This window comes from Bombina bombina, chromosome 9 (assembly GCF_027579735.1).
Source record: "Bombina bombina isolate aBomBom1 chromosome 9, aBomBom1.pri, whole genome shotgun sequence".
NCBI classification, from domain to species: domain Eukaryota; kingdom Metazoa; phylum Chordata; class Amphibia; order Anura; family Bombinatoridae; genus Bombina; species Bombina bombina.
In genome coordinates this window covers 126,869,198-126,889,833 of record NC_069507.1, presented here as the reverse complement: position 1 = coordinate 126,889,833, position 20,636 = coordinate 126,869,198, and the positions used below count along the sequence as shown (strand labels likewise).

The 20,636-nt window shown below is 38.2% G+C and overlaps 1 protein-coding gene across 2 annotated transcripts in view; it reads left to right on the top strand.

Annotated features, from left to right (window-relative positions):
* The window catches only part of RAD9A (RAD9 checkpoint clamp component A), a 193,406-nt gene that overhangs the window by 7,662 nt on the left and 165,108 nt on the right, over positions 1 to 20,636 (top strand). For both annotated transcript variants that reach the window (XM_053692355.1, XM_053692356.1), the window contains exons 4-5: positions 5,938 to 6,057; positions 6,170 to 6,284. In XM_053692355.1, the coding sequence (XP_053548330.1) occupies positions 5,938 to 6,057; positions 6,170 to 6,284 (235 nt within the window). The remainder of the gene's footprint in view (positions 1 to 5,937; positions 6,058 to 6,169; positions 6,285 to 20,636) is intronic.

Here is a 20,636-nt window from a genome sequence, read left to right as displayed (position 1 = left end):
TTAGTGTCCCTTTTAATATTTGTATACAGCAAGGTCACATGACCAGTTACTAATATTACATCTTCTCTATTCAGATTTTTCAGAATTTGTAGGACTTTTATATATTTTTTTATTTATGACCCTTCTTTTTTTTTGTCTTTGCCAGATGTCTTCAGAAACAGCATATCAATCCTAGTGATATCTGATCTTAGTTCTTTATATGTTAGGTTATTATTCAGAAGTCTATTAGCTTCCATTGCATAATCTGTATCCATTACAATTTTTTATTACTGCTAGTTAGGTTACTGACTTTTTTCTGTATTTGTTATATCTAATGTAATGTGCAAATGTTATAAAAAGTTTGGAGAAAGTCCACAGAACTAATAAGGTGAGCATTTAGACTATGAAGAGAGGATAGCCAAATTGGCTGTTATCTGTAGAAAAAAGAGAGCTTAAAGGGACCCTAAACACCTTCTGTTTTCATTTAATTATTATTTTTTTTAATCATTTTATTTTAGTTTTAAACATTATTTGTTTCTCCATATTTGTATCTTGCTTCTGCTCAATTATCTTTTATTTTAAATTTTATACTAAACCACCGCCTACTGAATGCGGTGGTAGCCGCCATGTTGTAACGCACGTTGTATGGGATAGTATGCAGACTCGATGTGCACTCCCTTCTTTACTTCCGCGCATGCGCATACAAATAAAGCAACCTCTTATCCGCTTCTATGAAGCTCGTTCTCATTAACTTTGTGAACGAGCTTCATAGATTTAGTTGTCAAAGGCAGCTGTTTTCAGTGAATGACAGCTGTGTTACTCTATTTTGCAATAAAGCTTGTGCTACGAGTGAAAGAGGGATCGCCCAACACACTGCTCAGGGAGACAGCTGCTGTCTCATAAATATACTCTGTTTTCTTTTACCACTCTGCTGACCGCTCCATACTCGTAAAAAAAAACAAAGCATTCACTACGCTATCTTTTAGGATCTTCAGAATGCCTGCTAAATAAACAAACCACTGATGCTGTCACATAACATAGAGAGCGTCAGCTGCATACGATTTGCAATAAGCTCAGAAAAGGTATAGCTTGAGCGGGACTCCGGGAGCTTGGAGAGATATCATCTTCCAAGCGGGGTCTTCAGTCTTCAATCAGCCAATCAGATTGAGCTTGCATTCTATTGGCTGATCGGAACAGCCAATAGAATGCGAGCTCAATCTAATTGGCTGATTGGATCAGCCAATCGGATTGAACTTGAATCTGGCTGATTCAATCAGCCAATCAGATTTTTCCTACCTTAATTCCGATTGGCTGATAGAATTCTATCAGCCAATCGGAATTGAAGGGACGCCATCTTGGATGACGTCCCTTAAAGGAGCCTTCATTCGTCGGTAGTCCGTCGGTAAAGAAGGATGTTCCGTGTCGGCGGGATGAAGATTGAAGAACCCGCTTGGAAGATGACATTGCCCGGATAGAAGACTTCTTCAGCGCCTCTTGGAAGATGACGTCGCCCGGATGGAAGACTTCTTCAGCGCCGCTTGGAGGATCACTTCATCGGATGGAAGATTTCTTCAGCGCCGCTTGGAGGATAACTTCTGCCGCTCCGGGTCTCCTCTTCGGTTCCATCGCTGTTCGGCTGAGTGAAGACGACTCAAGGTAGGATGATCTTCAGGGGATTAGTGTTAGGTTATTTTAAGGGGGGTTTGGGTTAGATTAGGGGTATGTGGGTGGTGGGTTTTAATGTTGGGGGTGGTTGTATTTTTCTTTTACAGGCAAAAGAGCTGAATTCTTTGGGGCATGCCCCACAAATGGCCCTTTTAAGGGCTGGTAAGGTAAAAGAGCTTTGAACTTTTTTAATTTAGAATAGGGTAGGGCATTTTTTTATTTTGGGGGGGGTTTGTTATTTTATTAGGGGGCTTAAATTAGGTGTAAGTAGCTTAAAATTGTTGTAATATTTTTTAAATGTTTGTAACCTATTTTTTTATTTTTTGTAACTTAGCTTTTTTATTTTTTGTACTTTAGTTAGTTTATGTAATTGTATTTAATTGTAGTTATTTGTAGTTAATTTATTTAATGATAGTGTAGTGTTAGGTTTAATTGTAACTTAGGTTAGGATTTATTTTACAGGTAATTTTGTATTTCTTTTAGCTAGGTAGTTATTAAATAGTTAATAACTATTTAATAACTATTCTAACTAGCTAAAATAAATACAATGTTACCTGTAAAATAAATATAATTCCTAAAATAGCTACAATGTAATTATTAATTACATTGTAGCTATCTTAGGGTTTATTTTACAGGTAAGTATTTAGTTTTAAATAGGAATAATTTATTTAAGTATAGTGTAGTGTTAGGTGTAATTGTAACTTAGGTTAGTTTTTATTTTACAGGTAAATTTCTCTATTTAATAGCTATTGTACCTAGTTAAAATAAATTGAAAGATGCCTGTAAAATAAAAATAAATCCTAAGATAGCTACAATATAATTATTATTTATATTGTAGCTATATTAGGGTTTATTTTAAAGGTAAGTATTTAGTTTTAAATAGGATTAATTTAGTTCATAATAGAAATATTATTTAGATTTATTTAATTAATATTTAAGTTAGGGGGGTGTTAGGGTTAGTGTTAGACTTAGGTTTAGGGGTTAATAATTTTATTACGGTGGCGTCGGTGTGGTGGGGGGCAGGATAGGGGTTAATAAATGTATTATAGGTGGCGACGGTGTAGGGGGGGCAGATTAGGGGTTAATAAATTTAATATAGGTTGCGGCAGGGTCCGGGAGCGGCGGTTTAGGGGTTAATACATATATTATAGTTGCGGTGGGCTCCGGGAGCGGCGGTTTAGGGGTTAATACATATATTATAGTTGCGGTGGGCTCCAGGAGCGGAGGTTTAGGGGTTAATACATATATTATAGTTGCGGTGGGCCCCCGGGAGCGGCGGTTTAGGGGTTAATATGTATAGAGTAGCTTGCGGTGGGCTCCGGGAGCGGCGGTTTAGGGGTTAATATGTATAGAGTAGCTTGCGGTGGGCTCCGGGAGCGGCGGTTTAGGGGTTAATATGTATAGAGTAGCTTGCGGTGGGCTCCAGGAGCGGCGGTTTAGGGGGTAATAACTTTATTTAGTTGCGGCGGTGTAGGGGGGGACAGATTAGGGGTGTTTAGACTAGGGGTACATGTTAGGGTGTTAGGTGCAGACATCTTCCATAGAAATCAATGGGATGTCTGGCAGCAGCGAACTTGTACTTTCGCTAGGGTCAGACTCCCATTGATTCCTATGGGATCCGCCGCCTCCAGGGTGGCGGTTTGAAAACCAAGTACGCTGGGCCGGAAAAGTGCCGAGCGTACCTGCTAGTTTTTTGATAACTAGCAAAAGTAGTCAGATTGTGCTGTACTTGTGTGCGGAACATCTGTAGTGACGTAAGAATCGATCTGTGTCGGACTGAGTCCGGCGGATCGAAGCTTACGTCACAAAATTCTACTTTTGCCGTTCTCTATCCTTTGATAACTAAGGCGAATCAGCCTCGCCACAAATACGCTGCGGAATTCCAGCGTATTTGAGGTTGACGGCTTGATAACTAGGCCCCTATGGCTGACCACTCCATACTCGTAAAACCCCCCACAAATAAAGCATTCACTACGCTATCTTTTAGGATCTTCAGAATGCCTGCTAAATAAACAAACCACTGATGCTGTCACATCACATAGAGAGCGTGAGCTGCATACGATTTGCAATAAGCTCAGAAAAGGTATAGCTTGAGCGGGACTCCGGGAGCTTGGAGAGATAACAGAGTGGTAAAAGAAAACAGAGTATATTTATGAGACAGCAGCTGTCTCCCTGATCAGTGTGTTGGGCGATCCCTCTTTCACTAGTAGTACAAGGTTTATTGCAAAATAGAGTTAATTATTTTTTTCAAAAAAAATTATAACAAATTTATTAGCTTACAAGGGTGTTAGCTATAGATGAGGCCAGTTTAAATGATATTATTTAGGGAAAAAACTAAGATAATCTCTGTAAACTTTATAGCAGCAGTAGTTTTAGTTATGCTGTGCTGTCTGCATGCGTGCGCGCTCACAGCAATAAGCAGAGACTTCCGACTTTCTCAACATAACTTTCAGCCATGTCGGCACGGACCGGTCAGAAAGTGAAGTAAAGTTAAAAAAATAAAAAAATAAACCTATAATAAAAAGAAATAGCGATTTGCATTTAAAAAAAATAGAGAAACATTATGAATAAAAAACAAACAAAACACTAATGACAAGTGTTTAAAGTCCCTTTAAGAAATTATTATTATTATCAGGTATTGTAGAGCGCCAACAGATATAACTTTATATAAATATATTCAAGACCAATATACAGAACTGTTTATCCCAAGGCAATATACAGAATTGTTTGTCACAATGTAAGGCTAGAAGGAGATGTAATCTCCAGCAATGTAAACTTTTTTTTTTTTTAATACTAGAGCGATCAAGTTGTGACATACATTTCTTAAAGGGACATTAAACCCTAATTTTTTTCTTTCATGATTCAGATAGGGAATACCATTTAAAACAACTTTCTAATTTACTTCTATTATCTAATTTGCTTCATTCTCTTGATATTCTGCCCTGAAAAGCATATCTAGATAGGCACAGTAACTGCTGATTGGTGGCTGCACATAGATGCTTCATGTGATTGGCTCACCCATGTGCATTGCTATTTCTTTAATAAAGGATATCTAAATAATGAAGCAAATTAGATAATAGAAGTAAATTGGAATGTTGTTTAAAATTGTATTCTCTGTCTGAATCATGAAAGATTTATTTTGGGTTTAATATGATTGCTTCTGTTAAACGAATCAGCTTTCTAATTGCGTTAATGTAATTTCAATTAGCATCATCAATATTGTAAATCAAGCAGGATCTGTATAGGTTGAACTTGATGGACTTATGTCTTCTTTCAACCTCATTTGCTCTGTTACTATGACTCCCTGCTCAATGTGTTTAGATGGATATGGCTAAACCTCAGAAAGCTGAAACGATCGTCTGGGGTTGCCATGTTTCTCCTTTAGAGGAAGATTGCCTGCTATTTTGAGGCCAGACTATAAGTTTCAGGTGATACAGACAGATATATTTTGAAAAGCACAATTGGGCTACAAGAGGTTGCTCCCAGGTAGCGACCTACCAAAGAACAAGCTACTGCGCAGTCATTTGTTTGTAATTGAACACTTCTCTTTCTTGTAAATGTGTGCTGGCCCTTGTAAAAATCTTCCTATAGATTAGAAGATGGAAACCATAGTCTGGGTTGCTATGTTTCTCATTCAGAGGAGGATTGCCTGGTATTTTGGGCCATTAGTTTCAAGGGAAATCAGGCTGATATACTTAAAGGATCACTCAATGCAGTAGAATTGCATAATTAACAAGCTCATAATAAAAAGATAATGCAAAAATATCTACTCTGAATTTCAAATAAGCAGTAGATTTTTTTTTCTGACAAAATAAAAATATTTCTCCCATTTTCCGGCCCCTTGTATTATGTGACCGACATTAGCCAATCACAGACTAGTATATGTATGCCCTGTGAGCTTGTGCACATGCTCAGTAGAATTGTGTTGCTAGAAAGTGTGAATATAAAAGGACTGTGCAAAATGTGTTAATTAGAAAGTGTCTAAAAACTGTATGCTCTATCCGAATCATGAAAGTTTATTTTGACTTGAGTGTCCCTTCTTCTCAGTGTTCTTCTCAGTGAAAGCATAATTGGGCTAAAAGAGGCTGCCCCAAGCTGGCTGAGTGCTTCTTTTTCTTTTAAATTTGAGGTGACATTTCAGAAATACAGACATTTTTGTAAGTGAATTGTCCCTTTAATTGTCTTTGTGATATTTGCTATTCACATATTTATTTTCAAATGTATTCATGGATGCAACAATAAAAATGAAAAGTAAAGTGTGTTATTTAATGTTTAATTTTTGTGCCCTTCCAGCTTTGCCTGCGTTCTGTGAACCCTTCCAGATCGGCCTATGCTTGTTTCACTCTTGCACCCCTCTTCTTTCATAGCTACGAAACCACAGGAGAACCTTGTCATTGCAAGATACACATGAAGGTAACTTTGCTTCATAAAAATATAAACTATGTTGCTTTCTGCATCTTTTAAGGTTTTCCAAAAAAAGAGGAAATGTGATTTAAAAGTCTGTCTTTTTTATTTTCTGTGGCAGTCGGTGGTCAGTGTGTTTCGCTCCCTCCCATCTCTAGAAAAGACTGTAGAGAAATGTTTGATCAGCCTGAGTACTACAAAAAGTCGTCTAGTGATCCAGCTTTTGTGCAAATACGGTACGATCTATTTTTCATTATGTTCCATATTTACTGAGCATTCACCCTCAAAAACAAAACAATGTGTCTAAATACCTTTTAACGTTTTGGGAATATTTTGTATTTCTGATATTTACAGTGATGAGTACTTAAAGGGCTACAAACATTCCCCAATACGTTGAAAGAACCAAAACGAATAAATAGTGCTGTTGTGCTGCTACAATATTTGATGACTTGAAGCATAGTACGAATTCTCTTAGCCTTAAAGGGACACTAAACCCAAAATGTTTCTTTCATGATTCAGATGGAGAATACGATTTTAAATAACATTCCAATTTACTTCTATTATCTAATTTGCTTCATTCTTTATATAGGGGCTATTTAGATGACGGTATCAATATAGGGCTCATACGCATAATGTCACGGCAGACAGCAAAAATTACTTGGCATAAAGATGCTGTTATTGAAGGTGTATATACTGTTACTTTAGAAGTGTTATGTAGTCAAAAAGTACAGCGTATTGCATGGATGTGAGCGTATTGTTTTGTTGTTTGGATGTAACCTGCATAATTGTAATAATGAATAATAAATAGAATATATATATATATATATATATATATATATATATATATATATATATATATATATATATATATATATATATATATATACACATACACAAACTACAAACAAAAAAGGTATTGGCGCACATCCATTTTCAAAAGCACAACATATTTTTTGAACTGCTGCAAAAAATTGCCTGCAAAAACATCAAGAGACAACTATTCTTTTTAAATAAAATTGGGATCTTAGTCACACAATATGGCCATATTCTGCTTAGCCAGTCACCAATTTACAAGGTGCCCCAATATAGACTGGTCCTAACACTACAGTCCTTTTCCTCAGAGGGCTGAATTATTCCTGCTTTTACTCTTCATAATAGAATGAGACTCCCTGGCTTAATATTATTCTATTTTATTATCATTTTTTTTCTTTTCTTTTTTTTTAAACATTTTATCTTGACTGATAATGAGTCCTGCTCCTGTCCAGGAATCCAATACAGGCATATAGCAGTAGGGGTAGGGGGGCTGCTCCTTCCAGAATTGCTTTGCCTTGCTGATATCGAATACATTGTAGATGCAGTTAACTCAGCAGCTAGCTAGCAGAGGGGACTGCAGTTTTAGCCTTTTTGGCAACCGTGGGGTTAACTGCATCTGCTATGTATTTGAGCCGTTTGTCAGAGAGAATTTTGACTTTATTGTCCCTTTTTAAATTTATTTTTAAAAAGAAAAATAAATAAATATATAATTTAAATATATGCATTATACAGAATATTTGCTTCTTATATGTGCACTTGGACTAAAGTAGAATGTTCAATTTTCAGTTAAAGGGACACTGAACCCAATTTTTTTTTTGTAATTCAGAAAGAGCATGCAATTTTTAGCAACTTTCTAATTTACTCCGATTTATCAATTTTTCTTCATTCTCTTGCTATCATTATTTGAAAAAGAAGGCATCTAAGCTTTTTTTTTGGTTTCAGTACTCTGGACAGCACTTTTTTATTGGTGGATGAATTTATCCACCAATCAGCAAGGACAACCCAGGTTGTTCACAAAAATGGGCCGGCATCTAAACTTACATTCTTGCATTTCAAATAAAGACACCAAGAGAATGAAGAAAATTTGATAATAGGAGTAAATTAGAAAGTTGCTTAAAATGTAATGCTCAATCTGAATCGCGAAATACATTTTTTGGGTACAGTGTCCCTTTAAAACTGAATATTTAATCTTTATTTAGTTCCAAAATGTATAGCTTTTGTATTGATGGAGGGGATTTATCATATGTATTTCCTGGACAACACCTTATCTTCCAATTTAGGAAACAAACCATTTTTATAAACTTATATTAGCACATAACAATGTAATTCTGTGCCTCAAACACACTCATTCTCGCCTGCTACTACAATGGATGCTGATACTTATACTCACCTACTTATTCAATGGATGCTGCACTGCTCCCCAGATCTATATGTTAATCCTGTGACGGCCTCTCCTATTCTACTAGTGCCTCTCATTACAAGAGATGATGTCATTTTAATCCTGCCTATTTTTCCATTTTCAAGGTCGCAAACTCTGTGGCCATATCTGAGTGACATGTCAACGGATAGTGTAATGTTTTGCTTTCAAATGTGGATTCTTGCATTGATTATTATAAATAGGCTATATTCATACTGACGTTAGTTTGCTTACTGTTACGCCTCCTACAAAGCAATGAGCAGGTTTTAATAAACGTCTACAAACATTAATTTCACTGGTCTGTCAGCCACAGGTTTAAATAAAAAGTAAATTTTGCCAATGGGGAGGCCCATTGCTTTGACTTTGAAAGCCACTGATTTACACACACGCACACACATAAATTACTATAAAAATGTAGTATGAAATTCAATGGAAAAAACTTACAATAATGCCAAAGGTTTATTTAAGCTCCACCCTAAATGTTACAAAAACATGCAAATTCCCAAATTAAGCTCTCCCACCCAATAGAATTTAAGAATATAATACATCAGTACTGAATATTATTTGAATGGAGAGTTTAATGTTGCAATTTCCTTGGTTTTTAATGAACAGTGTTTGGAGTTCTCTTCATAACCGTGTGACTGGTGTTCAAACAGTACCAGCATGAATGAGTTCTTATTTGTGTCCCTTTTTGATATTTTTCCCAATGAAGACAAGGCAGTCCTAAGGAGAGATACTACTTTTATAATGATTGTAGTCAATAAAAAGACTATGCAAAGTTTAGGAGCCACCCAGTTCAGCACCCAGGATAGTGCTTGCTTATTTGTGCCTATATTTAGCCTGCAATAAGTAAGCATTACCCAGGTTCTGAACCTAAAATGGGCCGACTCCTAAGCTTTTTATTCCTGCATTTTAAATAAAGATAGCAAGAGAACAAAGAAAAAAATGATATTAGGATTAAAGTAGAAAGTTGCTTAAAATTGCATGCTCTATCTGAATCGTTAACAAAAAATTTGGGTTTAGTATCTCTTTACTTAAAATGTTACTTTTTCATTTAATCCCACTCCAAAAAATGAAAAGGAGGTATAATGTTGGATGTAATAAGATACATTATTCGTTTATTATTATTATTATTTATTTATAAAGTGCCAAGCTATTACGCAGTGCTGTAATATTAAAGGGACAGTAAACTCAAAAAAAATATTTCATGATTTAAATAGGGCATGTAATTTTAAACAACTTTCCAATTTACTTTTATTACCAATTTTGCTTTGTTCTCGTTAAAAGCTAAATCTAGGAGGTTCATAAGCTAATTTCTTAGACCTTGAAGACTGCCTCTAAACTGAAAGCATTTTGACAGTTTTTCACCACTAGAGGGTGTTAGTTCACGTGTTTCATATAGATAACATTGAGCTCAGTCACGTGAAGCTCCTAGGAGTCAGCACTGATTGGCTAAAATCGCAAGTCTGTCAAAAGAACTGAAATAAGGGGGCAGTTTGCAGAGGCATAGATACAAGGTATTCACAGAGGTAAAAAGTATATTAATATAACTGTGTTGGTTATGCAAAATTGGGGAATGGATAATAAAGGGATTATCTACCTTTTTAAACAACAAAAATTCTGGTGTTTACTGTCCCTTTAAGTATACAGTTATGGAGTACAATATTCAGAAGGCAATTACATAAATCATAAGGGTAAGGGGACAGGACAGATGGACTTCTGATCTTCCATTGTAAAGGAACGACATGGGGAATGAGGAAGAGGTAATAAAATAAATAGTAGAAACATCTTAAAGCAAGTTGCACGCATCCTTGAATGTTTTTAAGGAACATGTTATATATAATTAACTTTAAAAAATGTCAGATATTGTTAGTAGTGGGAAAACATCAGTTTAGTTACATAATACGAAATAGAGTAATCTCCATAACTATAACAAATAATAAAATTCATACTCAACAAATAGCCACTAGGTGTCAGGCAGAACTTTGCAATTGTTGCAAAGATGAACATACAGCGTGGTATAAAAAAATAAATTAATAATAATAAATAAATTATATATATATCTATATATATACACCTATATGTAGTTTATGTGAGTTCATTGTTGCTATTATTGTTTGTTTGAAAGATTGATTTATAATCTATTCAGACCATAGTCACTTTACCCTTTTTCGGTCCCATGTACCAATCCAGGTTATTGGGCTAAATTGTTATGTTCTGCCCCCAATAATCATATTGTATTTAAGTTCTCCACACTGGAGCAGCCTTTAAGTTTATTGTTGGTCTTGGAAAAAGGCTTTAAGCCAAAATATTAAAATGGAATAATGGGAATAATGGTTTGACTTGATTATTTATAACTTTTCTGGACTTTTTTTGCACTTTAAAGACATGTAAGTGCAGTTTTCTACTTCTAGGTAATATTTTCAGTGATCAGTAACATTTTAATGAAAATAAACTAAAAATGTAAAGGAATAATAAAAAAAAAATCTCTTGGGCTCCTATATTAGTTGAAAATCTTAATCATATATTTGGGCTCCAATCCTTATAAAAGAAGTGTTCCTGGTTAGCAATATGTAAATAGTTAAAGAAAAGAAAAAGTCACATTGTTTTAAGGAATACAGATTTTAAGAGATGGAAAACATTTCTTGATTCCATACACAAATAATCAATAGTCAATGTATTAAAAGTTTATATTACCACTTTGCTTATTACAGAATACTATATATATATATATATATATATATATATATATTATACATACATTTATGTAGTGTGTGTATATATACGTACATATTTAACACTTATGCCTTTAATGAAAATGCCTTTAAGAATTAAGTTACACGTTTCTCACACTTTATTTGCTCTCTCTGCCTTGTCCTCAAAGCAGCGTCCTTATCAAGAAGGAGCACATTTCAATGTGGGTCACTGTCTGTGAGAGAATATTCACTTTACTTTGAGAAAAAGCTTGTACGTTAACTATGAAATATGATTGACATAATACGTAACACACCAGCTACACTAACCGTTTTAATTATTAGATTTGCTAATGGGGGCAGATTAGCTTGGGAGGATTCAATCAAGAAATTCTTCGGTGTGAAGTTTCTTGCAACATCTGAGAGAAAGGTCTAACCTATGCCTTTTTCCACATCTGAAGAAAAGTAATGTTTATGTTTAAATTGTTTTTATTGATTTTACAAATAAAAAACAAGACAGAAATCAATTGGAATGAATACAACAAAGGTCTTCGTGATTCGAAAAGTAATGTTTAAAGGGACACTGAACCCAAATTTTTTTCTTTCATGATTCTGATAGAGCATGCAATTTTAAGCAACTTTCTAATTTACTCCATATTATAAATTTTTCTTTATTTTTTTGCTATCTTTATTTGAAAAGCAAGAATGTAAGTTTAGATGCTGGTCCATTGTTAGTTCACAACTTGGGTTGTTCTTGCTGATTAGTTGCTAAATGTCAGCCACCATTACACAAGTGCTGCCCAGTGTATTGAACCAAAAATCGGCTAGCTCCTTAGCCTTAGATGCATTCTTTTTCAAATAAAGATAGCAAGAGAACAAATAAAAATTGATAATAGGAGTACATTAGAAAGTTGCTTAAAATGTCATGCTCTATCATGAAAGAAAAAGAAAATGGGTTCAGTGTCCCTATAATCATCACCTTTCTATTACTGCTTTATATTAATGTAATATGTTCATAATAAACACTGGTATTACTGCATTTTTGTGTTGAGTTCCATTTTGGCAATACTGGTGAGAGTGTGCACCCCTGTTCTCAGGACATAACCCCGAGTAAAATGATGAAAACAGATGATTAAAATCACACCCTGTCCCTATCTAAATAGATTCATATCACATTTTAGGAGTGGTTTAGTGCACATAATAAAGTTAGAAAGAGAAGACGGCACTCAAACAATATCTTTCAAAGAAAATAGAATATATTTATTAAAACATATAGGGCTAGATTACAAGTGGAGTGCTAATTTAACTTGCGCCCGTAAAGAGGCAAGTATGCCCGTTTACGGGCGCACGTGAAATAACCAGCCATTACAAGTGGCTTGTTAGTGCTTCTGAAAAAAATGTCCCTCAATTTCCCCCGAAATAAAGTGTACAGTTCATTTATTAATAAAAAAAAACATGAGCATCTTTTTGTTTTATTTAAAATAACTGCACAAAGCAGTTATAATGGGTGAAAGTGAGGGGATATGGGCTGAAAAGTGCCTTTACATAGCAGTCTGTAGATACTGTGTCTTATACTGCAAATGTATATGTATATGCTTATATACAAATAGATTTGTGTTAATATGTGTTTATATATATATATATATATATATATTCATGTACATATATATTTTAAATATGCTGTCCGACATAACTGCTGTGCTAGGTTCTTTGTCGTGCTTCAGAACGAGGCTCCCATAGGAGCCTATGGAAGCACGCTCTCGTGAGAGCAAAGCTTCCAGGCAATGCGAATGTGAGGTCGGGTTCACATTGTGCTCAACTTGTAATACCAGCGCACATTTCCATACACCACTATTACTGAGTGGAGCGCAAATATCGCGCTTGCGTAAGCACAATTTTGCGCTCCACTCATAATCTAGGCCATAGTATATTAAAATAATGTTATAATGTAATAAAATACAAAAAACAAGGATACTTGTATCATAATGTAGCTAGTTCACTATGTTAAAGAGACAGTCTACTCCAGAATTGTTATTGTTTAAAAAAATAGATAATCCCTTTATTACCCATTCCCCAGCTTTCCATAACAACACAGTTATATTAATATACTTTTTACCTATGTTATTACCTTGTATCTAAGCCTCTGCAGACTGCCCCATTATTTCAGTTCAGTTGACAGACTTGCGTTTTAGCCAATCAGTGCCCTCTCATAAGTAACTCAAGGCGTGAGCACAATGTTATCTATATGGCACACATGAACTAACACCCTATTTCTGCAAAAAAAACAGTCAAATGCATTCAGATAAGAGGCTGCTTTCTTTTACAAGATATGACGAGCCCACAGATTTCATCCTTACTTATGGGATATCGCCTCCTGGTCAGCAGAATGAGGCAAAGAGCTCCACAGCAGAGCTGCATAAATAGCTCCTCCCTTCCCCCCAACCCAGTCATTCTCTTTGCCTGTGTTAGTGATAGGAAGAGGTAAAGTGAGGTGTTAGTTTAGATTCTTCAATCAAGAGTTTATTATTTTTAAATGGTGCCAAAGTGTACAATTTTATACAGAGCAGCTTCTGATAGTCTTTTTAGGCTATGGGAACTGGTGGATTTTTGCCTCCACTGCGCCTCCCATGATTGAGCTACGTTCTCTGTGTATGGTCTTAGAGGTTGTAACTAAGACCCTTCTGCTTTCACAGGACCTCAGGAGGAAGAGTGGACCTCTTGACACTGTGAAGTTGTCATGCTGGTCCTCAGCATGGAGGTAAGTGCATTTTTTTTTATTCTTGGACGCTGCAGCATATCTCAGATTAACTGTACTTGCACTATTATATTGGGGGCTAGAATTGGGGCTTCCCTTTAACAGACAGTGTAATATCCAGACATTCTGGCAGATTAATAGCCTAGAAGCGCTGGGATATGGGTACAAAACCGACATAGTTTAGTTATCCAGACACTCTGGCATTGTTTTATGGGCCTAAAAGCGCTGGGAAATATTATGTGGGGATGTACTATAACCAGACACTCTGGCGATTTTATTGTTGGGCCTTGAAGCGCTGGGAAATACTGTGTGGGGTGGCACTAGAACGGGCTGGCTGACGCTGGGGACAGTTCCGGAGGGAATATGTTTTTTATTAGGCTCCGGTACATGGCGGTATTCTGTTGTGATTGACTGGTTGTTTATGCCCATGAAGGGCGGGACTTAGTGTTTTGCGCGCTTTGAGACAGCGCAATTTCTATTTCCGTCCCGGTTGACAGCATCTCCTCACGGCTCCTAAGTCTGCTTGTGGTGATATTTTACAAGCGACTTTAGGTGCGCCGTGCTTGTTGAATTCAGTTTGGTTGCGAGGAGGCAGGTAGGAGCCGCAGCAGAGCTGCGGCGAGGTGACTGAGTGTTTTTTTTTTTTTTTTTTTCAAGAGTATACTTGTGTATTATTTCTAGGTCCATTGGCAATGTGTAATTTGTTCTCTGCCTCATATATCAAGGTTTAATTCAGATTGCTTTTTTCCTTAAAGCTACAGTAACGTTAAATATATTAACAGTGATTTGGACCAAGATTGCTTTTTGTTTAGGTTATCATGGATGACGTTGAACAAAGTACTTGCCCTATGTGTTTAGATGCCACTGTGGAACCCCCAGTTACACTTTGTCCCCCATGTATTGAGAGGGCTTTACAGTGTAAAGAACACATTTTCTTTAATAAAGATATATCTAATGAATGTCCTAGACTGGTGAAATTCAGGGTATGCCACAGATTTCTCCCCAAGCGTCGCAGCCTTTAACGCCCGCCCAGGTGACGCCATGTTCTTCAACAGCGTCTACTTCATTTACTCTGCAGGATATGGCTGCAGTTATATCATCCACTCTTACAGAAGTTTTATCTAAGTTGCCAGTGTTACAAGGCAAACGCAGCAGGACAGAAACCCACGTGGTCCCTGCAACTTCTGATGCTTTAATGGCTATCTCCGATATACCTTCCCAGGGTTCTGAATTGGGGGGTAGGGAGGCCCTGTCTGAGGGGGAACTTTCTGACTCAGGAAGTGCATTACCCCAGACAGATTCGGATGTCATGTCATTTAGATTTAAACTTGAACACCTTCACCTTTTACTACGAGAGGTTTTGGCAACTCTGGACGACTGTGACTGTGGTTCCCCCAGAGAAATTGAGTAAGATGGACAAATACTTAGAAGTCCCCTCTTATTCTGATGTGTTTCCGGTTCCTAAGAGAATTTCGGAAAATATTACAAGGGAATGGGAGAGACCGTGTATCCCGTTCTCCCCTTCCCCTATTTTTAGGAAAATGTACCCTATAGCTGACACCGTTCGGGACTCTTGGCAGACGATCCCTAAGGTGGAGGGAGCTATTTCTACCCTGGCTAAGCGTACGACTATCCCTATTGAGGACAGTTGTGCTTTCAAAAACCCTATGGATAAAAAGTTGGAGGGTCTTCTACAAAAGCTATATATTCATCAAGGGTTTCTATTACAACCGACGGCCTGCATTGTAACAGTCACAACTGCGGCTGCCTTTTGGTTTGATGCTCTAGAAGAGTCCTTAAGAATGAGACTCCTTTAGAAGAAATAATGGATAGAATTAAGGCCCTTAAGCTGGCTAATTCTTTTATTATGGATGCCGCCTTTCAGATCGCCAAATTGGCGGCTAAGAATTCAGGATTTTCCATTTTAGCGCGCAGAGCCTTATGGTTAAAATCTTGGTCTGCGGATGTGTCCTCTAAATCAAAGCTCTTGGCGATTTCCTTTCAAGGGTAAGACCCTGTTTGGGCCTGACTTGAAGGAGATCATTTCTGACATTACGGGAGGTAAGGGTGACCTCCTTCCTCAGGACAAATCAGCTAAACAAAGGGGATGACAGAATATTTTTTGTTCCTTTCAAAACTTCAAGGGAATCCCCTCTTCCTCTTCTGTTAAACAGGAAGGGAATTATTCTCAAGCCAAACCCACCTGGAAACCTAACCAGGGTTGGAACAAGGGTAAACAACCCAAAAAACCTGCCGCTGCTACCAAGACAGCATGAAGGGGCGGCCGCCGATCCGGGACCGGATCTAGTAGGGGGCAGACTTTCTCTCTTTGTCCAGGCTTGGATAAGAGACGTTCAGGATCCCTGGACACTAGAAATTGTGTCTCAAGGGTATCAGTTGGAGTTCAAAAATTCATTCCCAAGGGGAAGGTTTCTTCTTTCACGATTGTCCGTAGACCAGATAAAAAGTGAGGCGTTCTTATGTTGTGTAGAAGACCTCTCCACTATGGGAGTAATTTGTCCCGTCCCAATTACAGGAACAAGGGCAGGGGTTTTACTCAAATCTTTTTGTGGTTCCCAAAAAGGAGGGAACGTTCCGACCCATTTTAGATCTCAAGAGTCTACACAAGTTTCTCAGAGTTCCATCCTTCGAGATGGAGACTATTTGGACAATTCTTCCATTGATCCAGGAGGGTCAATATATGACTACCGTGGACTTAAAGGATGCATATCTTCATATTCCTATCCACAAAGATAATCACCAGTTCCTAAGGTTTGCCTTCCTAGACAAACATTTTCAGTTTGTGGCTCTTCCTTTCGGACTGGCCACGGCACCAAGGATCTTCACGAAGGTTCTAGGGTCTCTGCTAGCGGTTATCAGACCGCGGGGCATTGCAGTGGCGCCTTATCTGGACGATATTCTGATCCAGGCGTCGTCTTATCAACTGACAAAGTCTCATACCGACATGGTTCTGTCCTTTCTAAGGACTCACGGTTGGAAGGTGAATTTAGAAAAAAGTTAACTAATTCCACAGACAAGGGTTCCTTTCCTCTAATAGAATCTATATCCATGAAAATCTTCTTGACGGAAGTCAGAAAGTTAAAGATTCTGAATACATGCCGAGCCCTTCAGTCCAATCCTTGGCCATCAGTGGCTCAGTGCATGGAGGTAATTGGATTGATGGTGGCGGCAATGGACATCATTCCGTTTGCTCGTTTTCATCTCAGACCTCTACAACTGAGCATGCTCAGACAGTGGAATGGAGATTATGCAAATTTGTCTCGTCAGATAGACTTGGATCAGGAGACAAGAGATTCTCTTCTTTGGTGGTTGTCACAGGATCATCTGTCCTAAGGGACGTGCTTCCGCAGACCCTCATGGGTGATAGTGACAACGGACGCCAGTCTACTACGATGAGGTGCAGTCTGGAATTCCCTGAAGGCTCAGGGTGTGTGGACTCGGTCGGAGTCTCTACTTCCAATCAATATTCTGGAGTTGAGGGCAATATTCAATGCTCTTCAGGCTTGGCCTCAGTTGGCTTCGGTCAAATTCATCCGTTTTCAGTGTGACAACATCACGACTGTGGCTTACATCAATCATCAGGGAGGAAGAAGGAGTTCCTTAGCGATGACAGAAGTATCCAAGATAATTCGGTGAGCGGAGGCTTACTCTTGTTATCTGTCGGCAATCTACATCCCAAGATTGGACAACTGGGAGGCGGATTTTTTGAGCAGACAGACGTTTCTTCCGGGGGAATGGGAACTCCATCCGGAGGTCTTTGCCACCCTGATTCTCAGGTGGGGCAGACAGGAATTGGATATGATGGCGTCTCGTCAGAATGCCAAGCTCCCGAGATACGGATCCAGGTCCAGGGATCCTCAGGACGAACTGATAGATGCCTTGGTCGTTCAACCTAGCTTATGTGCTTCCACCGTTTGCTCTCCTTCCCTGGGTGATTGCACGGATCAAACAGGAGAGGGCTTCAGTAATTCTAATCGCTCCTGCATGGCCTCGCAGGACTTGGTATGCTGATCTGGTGGACATGTCCTCTCTGCCGCCGTGGAAGCTTCCATTGAGGCAGAACCTTCTCATTCAGGGACCCTTCCATCATCCGAATCTACTTTCTCTGCAGTTGACTGCTTGGAGATTGAACGCTTGATTTTATCTAAGCGAGGGTTCTCTGATGCAGTCATTGATAACTTGATTCAGGTGCGCAAGCCTGTTACTAGAAAAATTTACCATAAGATATGGCGTAAATATCTTTATTGGTGCGAATCCAAGGGCTACTCATGGAGTAGGGTTAGGATTCCCAGGATTTTATCCTTTCTCCAAGAAGGATTGGAGAAAGCGACAGATTTCTGCTTTGTCTATTTTGCTACACAAGCGTCTGGCAGATGTTCCAGATGTTCAATCTTTTTGTCAGGCCCTGACTAGAATCCGGCCTGTGTTTAGACCAATTGCTCCTCCTTGGAGTTTGAATTTAGTTCTTAAGGTTCTTCAAGGGGTTCCTCTTGAACCTATGCATTCCATAGATATTAAGTTGTTATCTTGGAAAGTTTTATTTTTGGTTGCTATTTCTTCTGCTCGCAGAGTTTCTAAGCTTTCGGCATTACAATGTGATTCTCCTTATCTTATTTTCCATTCTGATAAAAAAAATATTAATCAGGAAATTGTTGTTCCTTCCTTGTGCCTAACCCTTCTTCAAAGAAGGAGCGTCTGTTACACAATTTGGACGTAGTTCGTGCCTTGAAGTTCTACTTGCAGGCGACTAAGGATTTTCGTTAAACATCTTCATTATTTGTTGTTTTTGCTGGGAAACGTAGGGGGTCAGTATCATCCGTGTTGCTTATGAGACTGCTGGGCAGCAGCCTCCAGAACGAATTACGGCCCATTCTACTAGAGATGTGGCTTCCTCATGGGCATTTAAGAATGATGCTTCTGTTGAACAGATTTGCAAGGCTGCAACTTGGTCGTCTCGTCACACTTTTTCCAAATTTTACAAATTTAATACTTTTGCCTCGTCTGGGGCTGCTTTTGGGAGAAAGGTTCTTCAAGCACTGGTGCCTTAAGTTTAGGTTCCTGTCTTGTCCCTCCCTTTCATCCGTGTCCTATAGCTTTGGTATTGTATCCCATAAGTATGGATGAAATCCGTGGACTCGTCATATCTTGTAAAAGAAAAGGACATTTATGCTTACCTGATAAATTTATTTATTTTACGATATGACGAGTCCGCGGCCCACTCTGTCATTTTTCTAAGACAGGTTTTTATGTTTGTTAAACTTCAGTCACCTCTGCTCCTTGGCTTTTCCTTTCTCTTCCCAACTTCGGTCGAATGACTGGGTTGGGGGGGAAGGGAGGAGCTATTTATGCAGCTCTGCTGTGGAGCTCTTTGCCTCCTCCTGCTGACCAGGAGGCGATATCCCATAAGTAAGGATGAAATCCGTGGACTCGTCATATCGTAAAATAAATAAATTTATCAAGTAAGCATAAATTTCCTTTTCAAGGGCTTAGGAATTGGCATATGAGTCTACCTAGCTTTAGCTTTCAACTAAGAATATCAAGAGAACAAAGCAAATACATTATAAAAGTAAATTGGAAAGTTGTCTAAAATTACATACCCTGTCGAAATCATGACTAGACTGTCCCTTTAAGTCTGGGTAGACTATGTGACAACACGTATTTTGAGGTCCCCCATCTTCTCTGACTTGATGAGGAGAGAGAATCTTAAAACGCATTGTCTTTTGTCACATAGTCTGGCCAGACTTAAGATAGTGGACTAGCTTAATTTTTAGATCTTCAATTTTATGAATGTATACTTGTGTTTTGTTTTTCTTCTATAAGATACGACGAGTCCACGGATTCATGCTTTACTTGTGGGATATTATCCTCCTGCTAACAGGAAGTGGCAAAGAGCACCACAGCAGAGCTGTCTATATAGCTCCTCCCTTGACTCCACCCCCCAGTCATTCTCTTTGCCTACTCTAAGTAATAGGAAGGGTAAAGTGAAAGAGGTGATAAAATGTTAGTTTTTATTTTCTTCAAGCAAAACTTTTTTATTTTAAATGGTACCGGTGAGTGCTATTTTTTCCCAGGCAGCAGATGGATGAAGATTTCTGCCTGGAGACTGATGATCTTAGCAGTTGTTACTAAGATCCAGAGTAGTTCCCACAGAATGGCTGAGGAGTACTTAAGAAACTTCAGTGTGAGGAACGTTTTTCATGCTACAGGCATTGAGGTATGTTCAGTCATTTTCTTTTCTGGAGAGACTGTGTTATTTCAGAATTGGCTGACAGTATCCCCATGAGGGAAAGGGTAAGCAGTAATCCTTATGTATAGAGAGGGGTATTACTGAACCTGTATGTTGGGCTGTAAAAAATGGTTGACACTGATGACATGTTTGTGGGCAAACGATTCTATGTTGGGAGGTTAAATGATGTTTTTTGTGGCAAACGTTTTTAATTTAATTTGGCAATGGGTACACATGGCTTCATTTAGATGGGTATATGAACCCACATGGCTAGGCTTTTTTAGACCGCTCTGGTGCGGTTATTGTTTAAGGCTGTGAGACATCGAGTTAGATGGGCGGGGCCTATTTTCGCGCCTCAGTTGCGCAGTTGTATTCCCTATGCAAGCAGCAAACTTCAGCTCCGGTGGGCCTTTCAGGACAGTTTTGGCCTAATCGAAGGGTTAATCCGATTTTTGCAGACCCCTGAGGGCATTTAGGCGCCACAGCCCTGCTGAGGTGCATGGGGTGTTTTTGTTTAACTATAACGTTTTTTTGTATAACGTTTTGTGTTTTTAAGGGTTAAGTATTCCTTTTCTTGTGGGGCAATCATAGCTGACAAGTTGAGATACATTTATCATAAAATTGAGATAATTTTATCGTTTTAAGGCAGTTTTGGAAAAATTG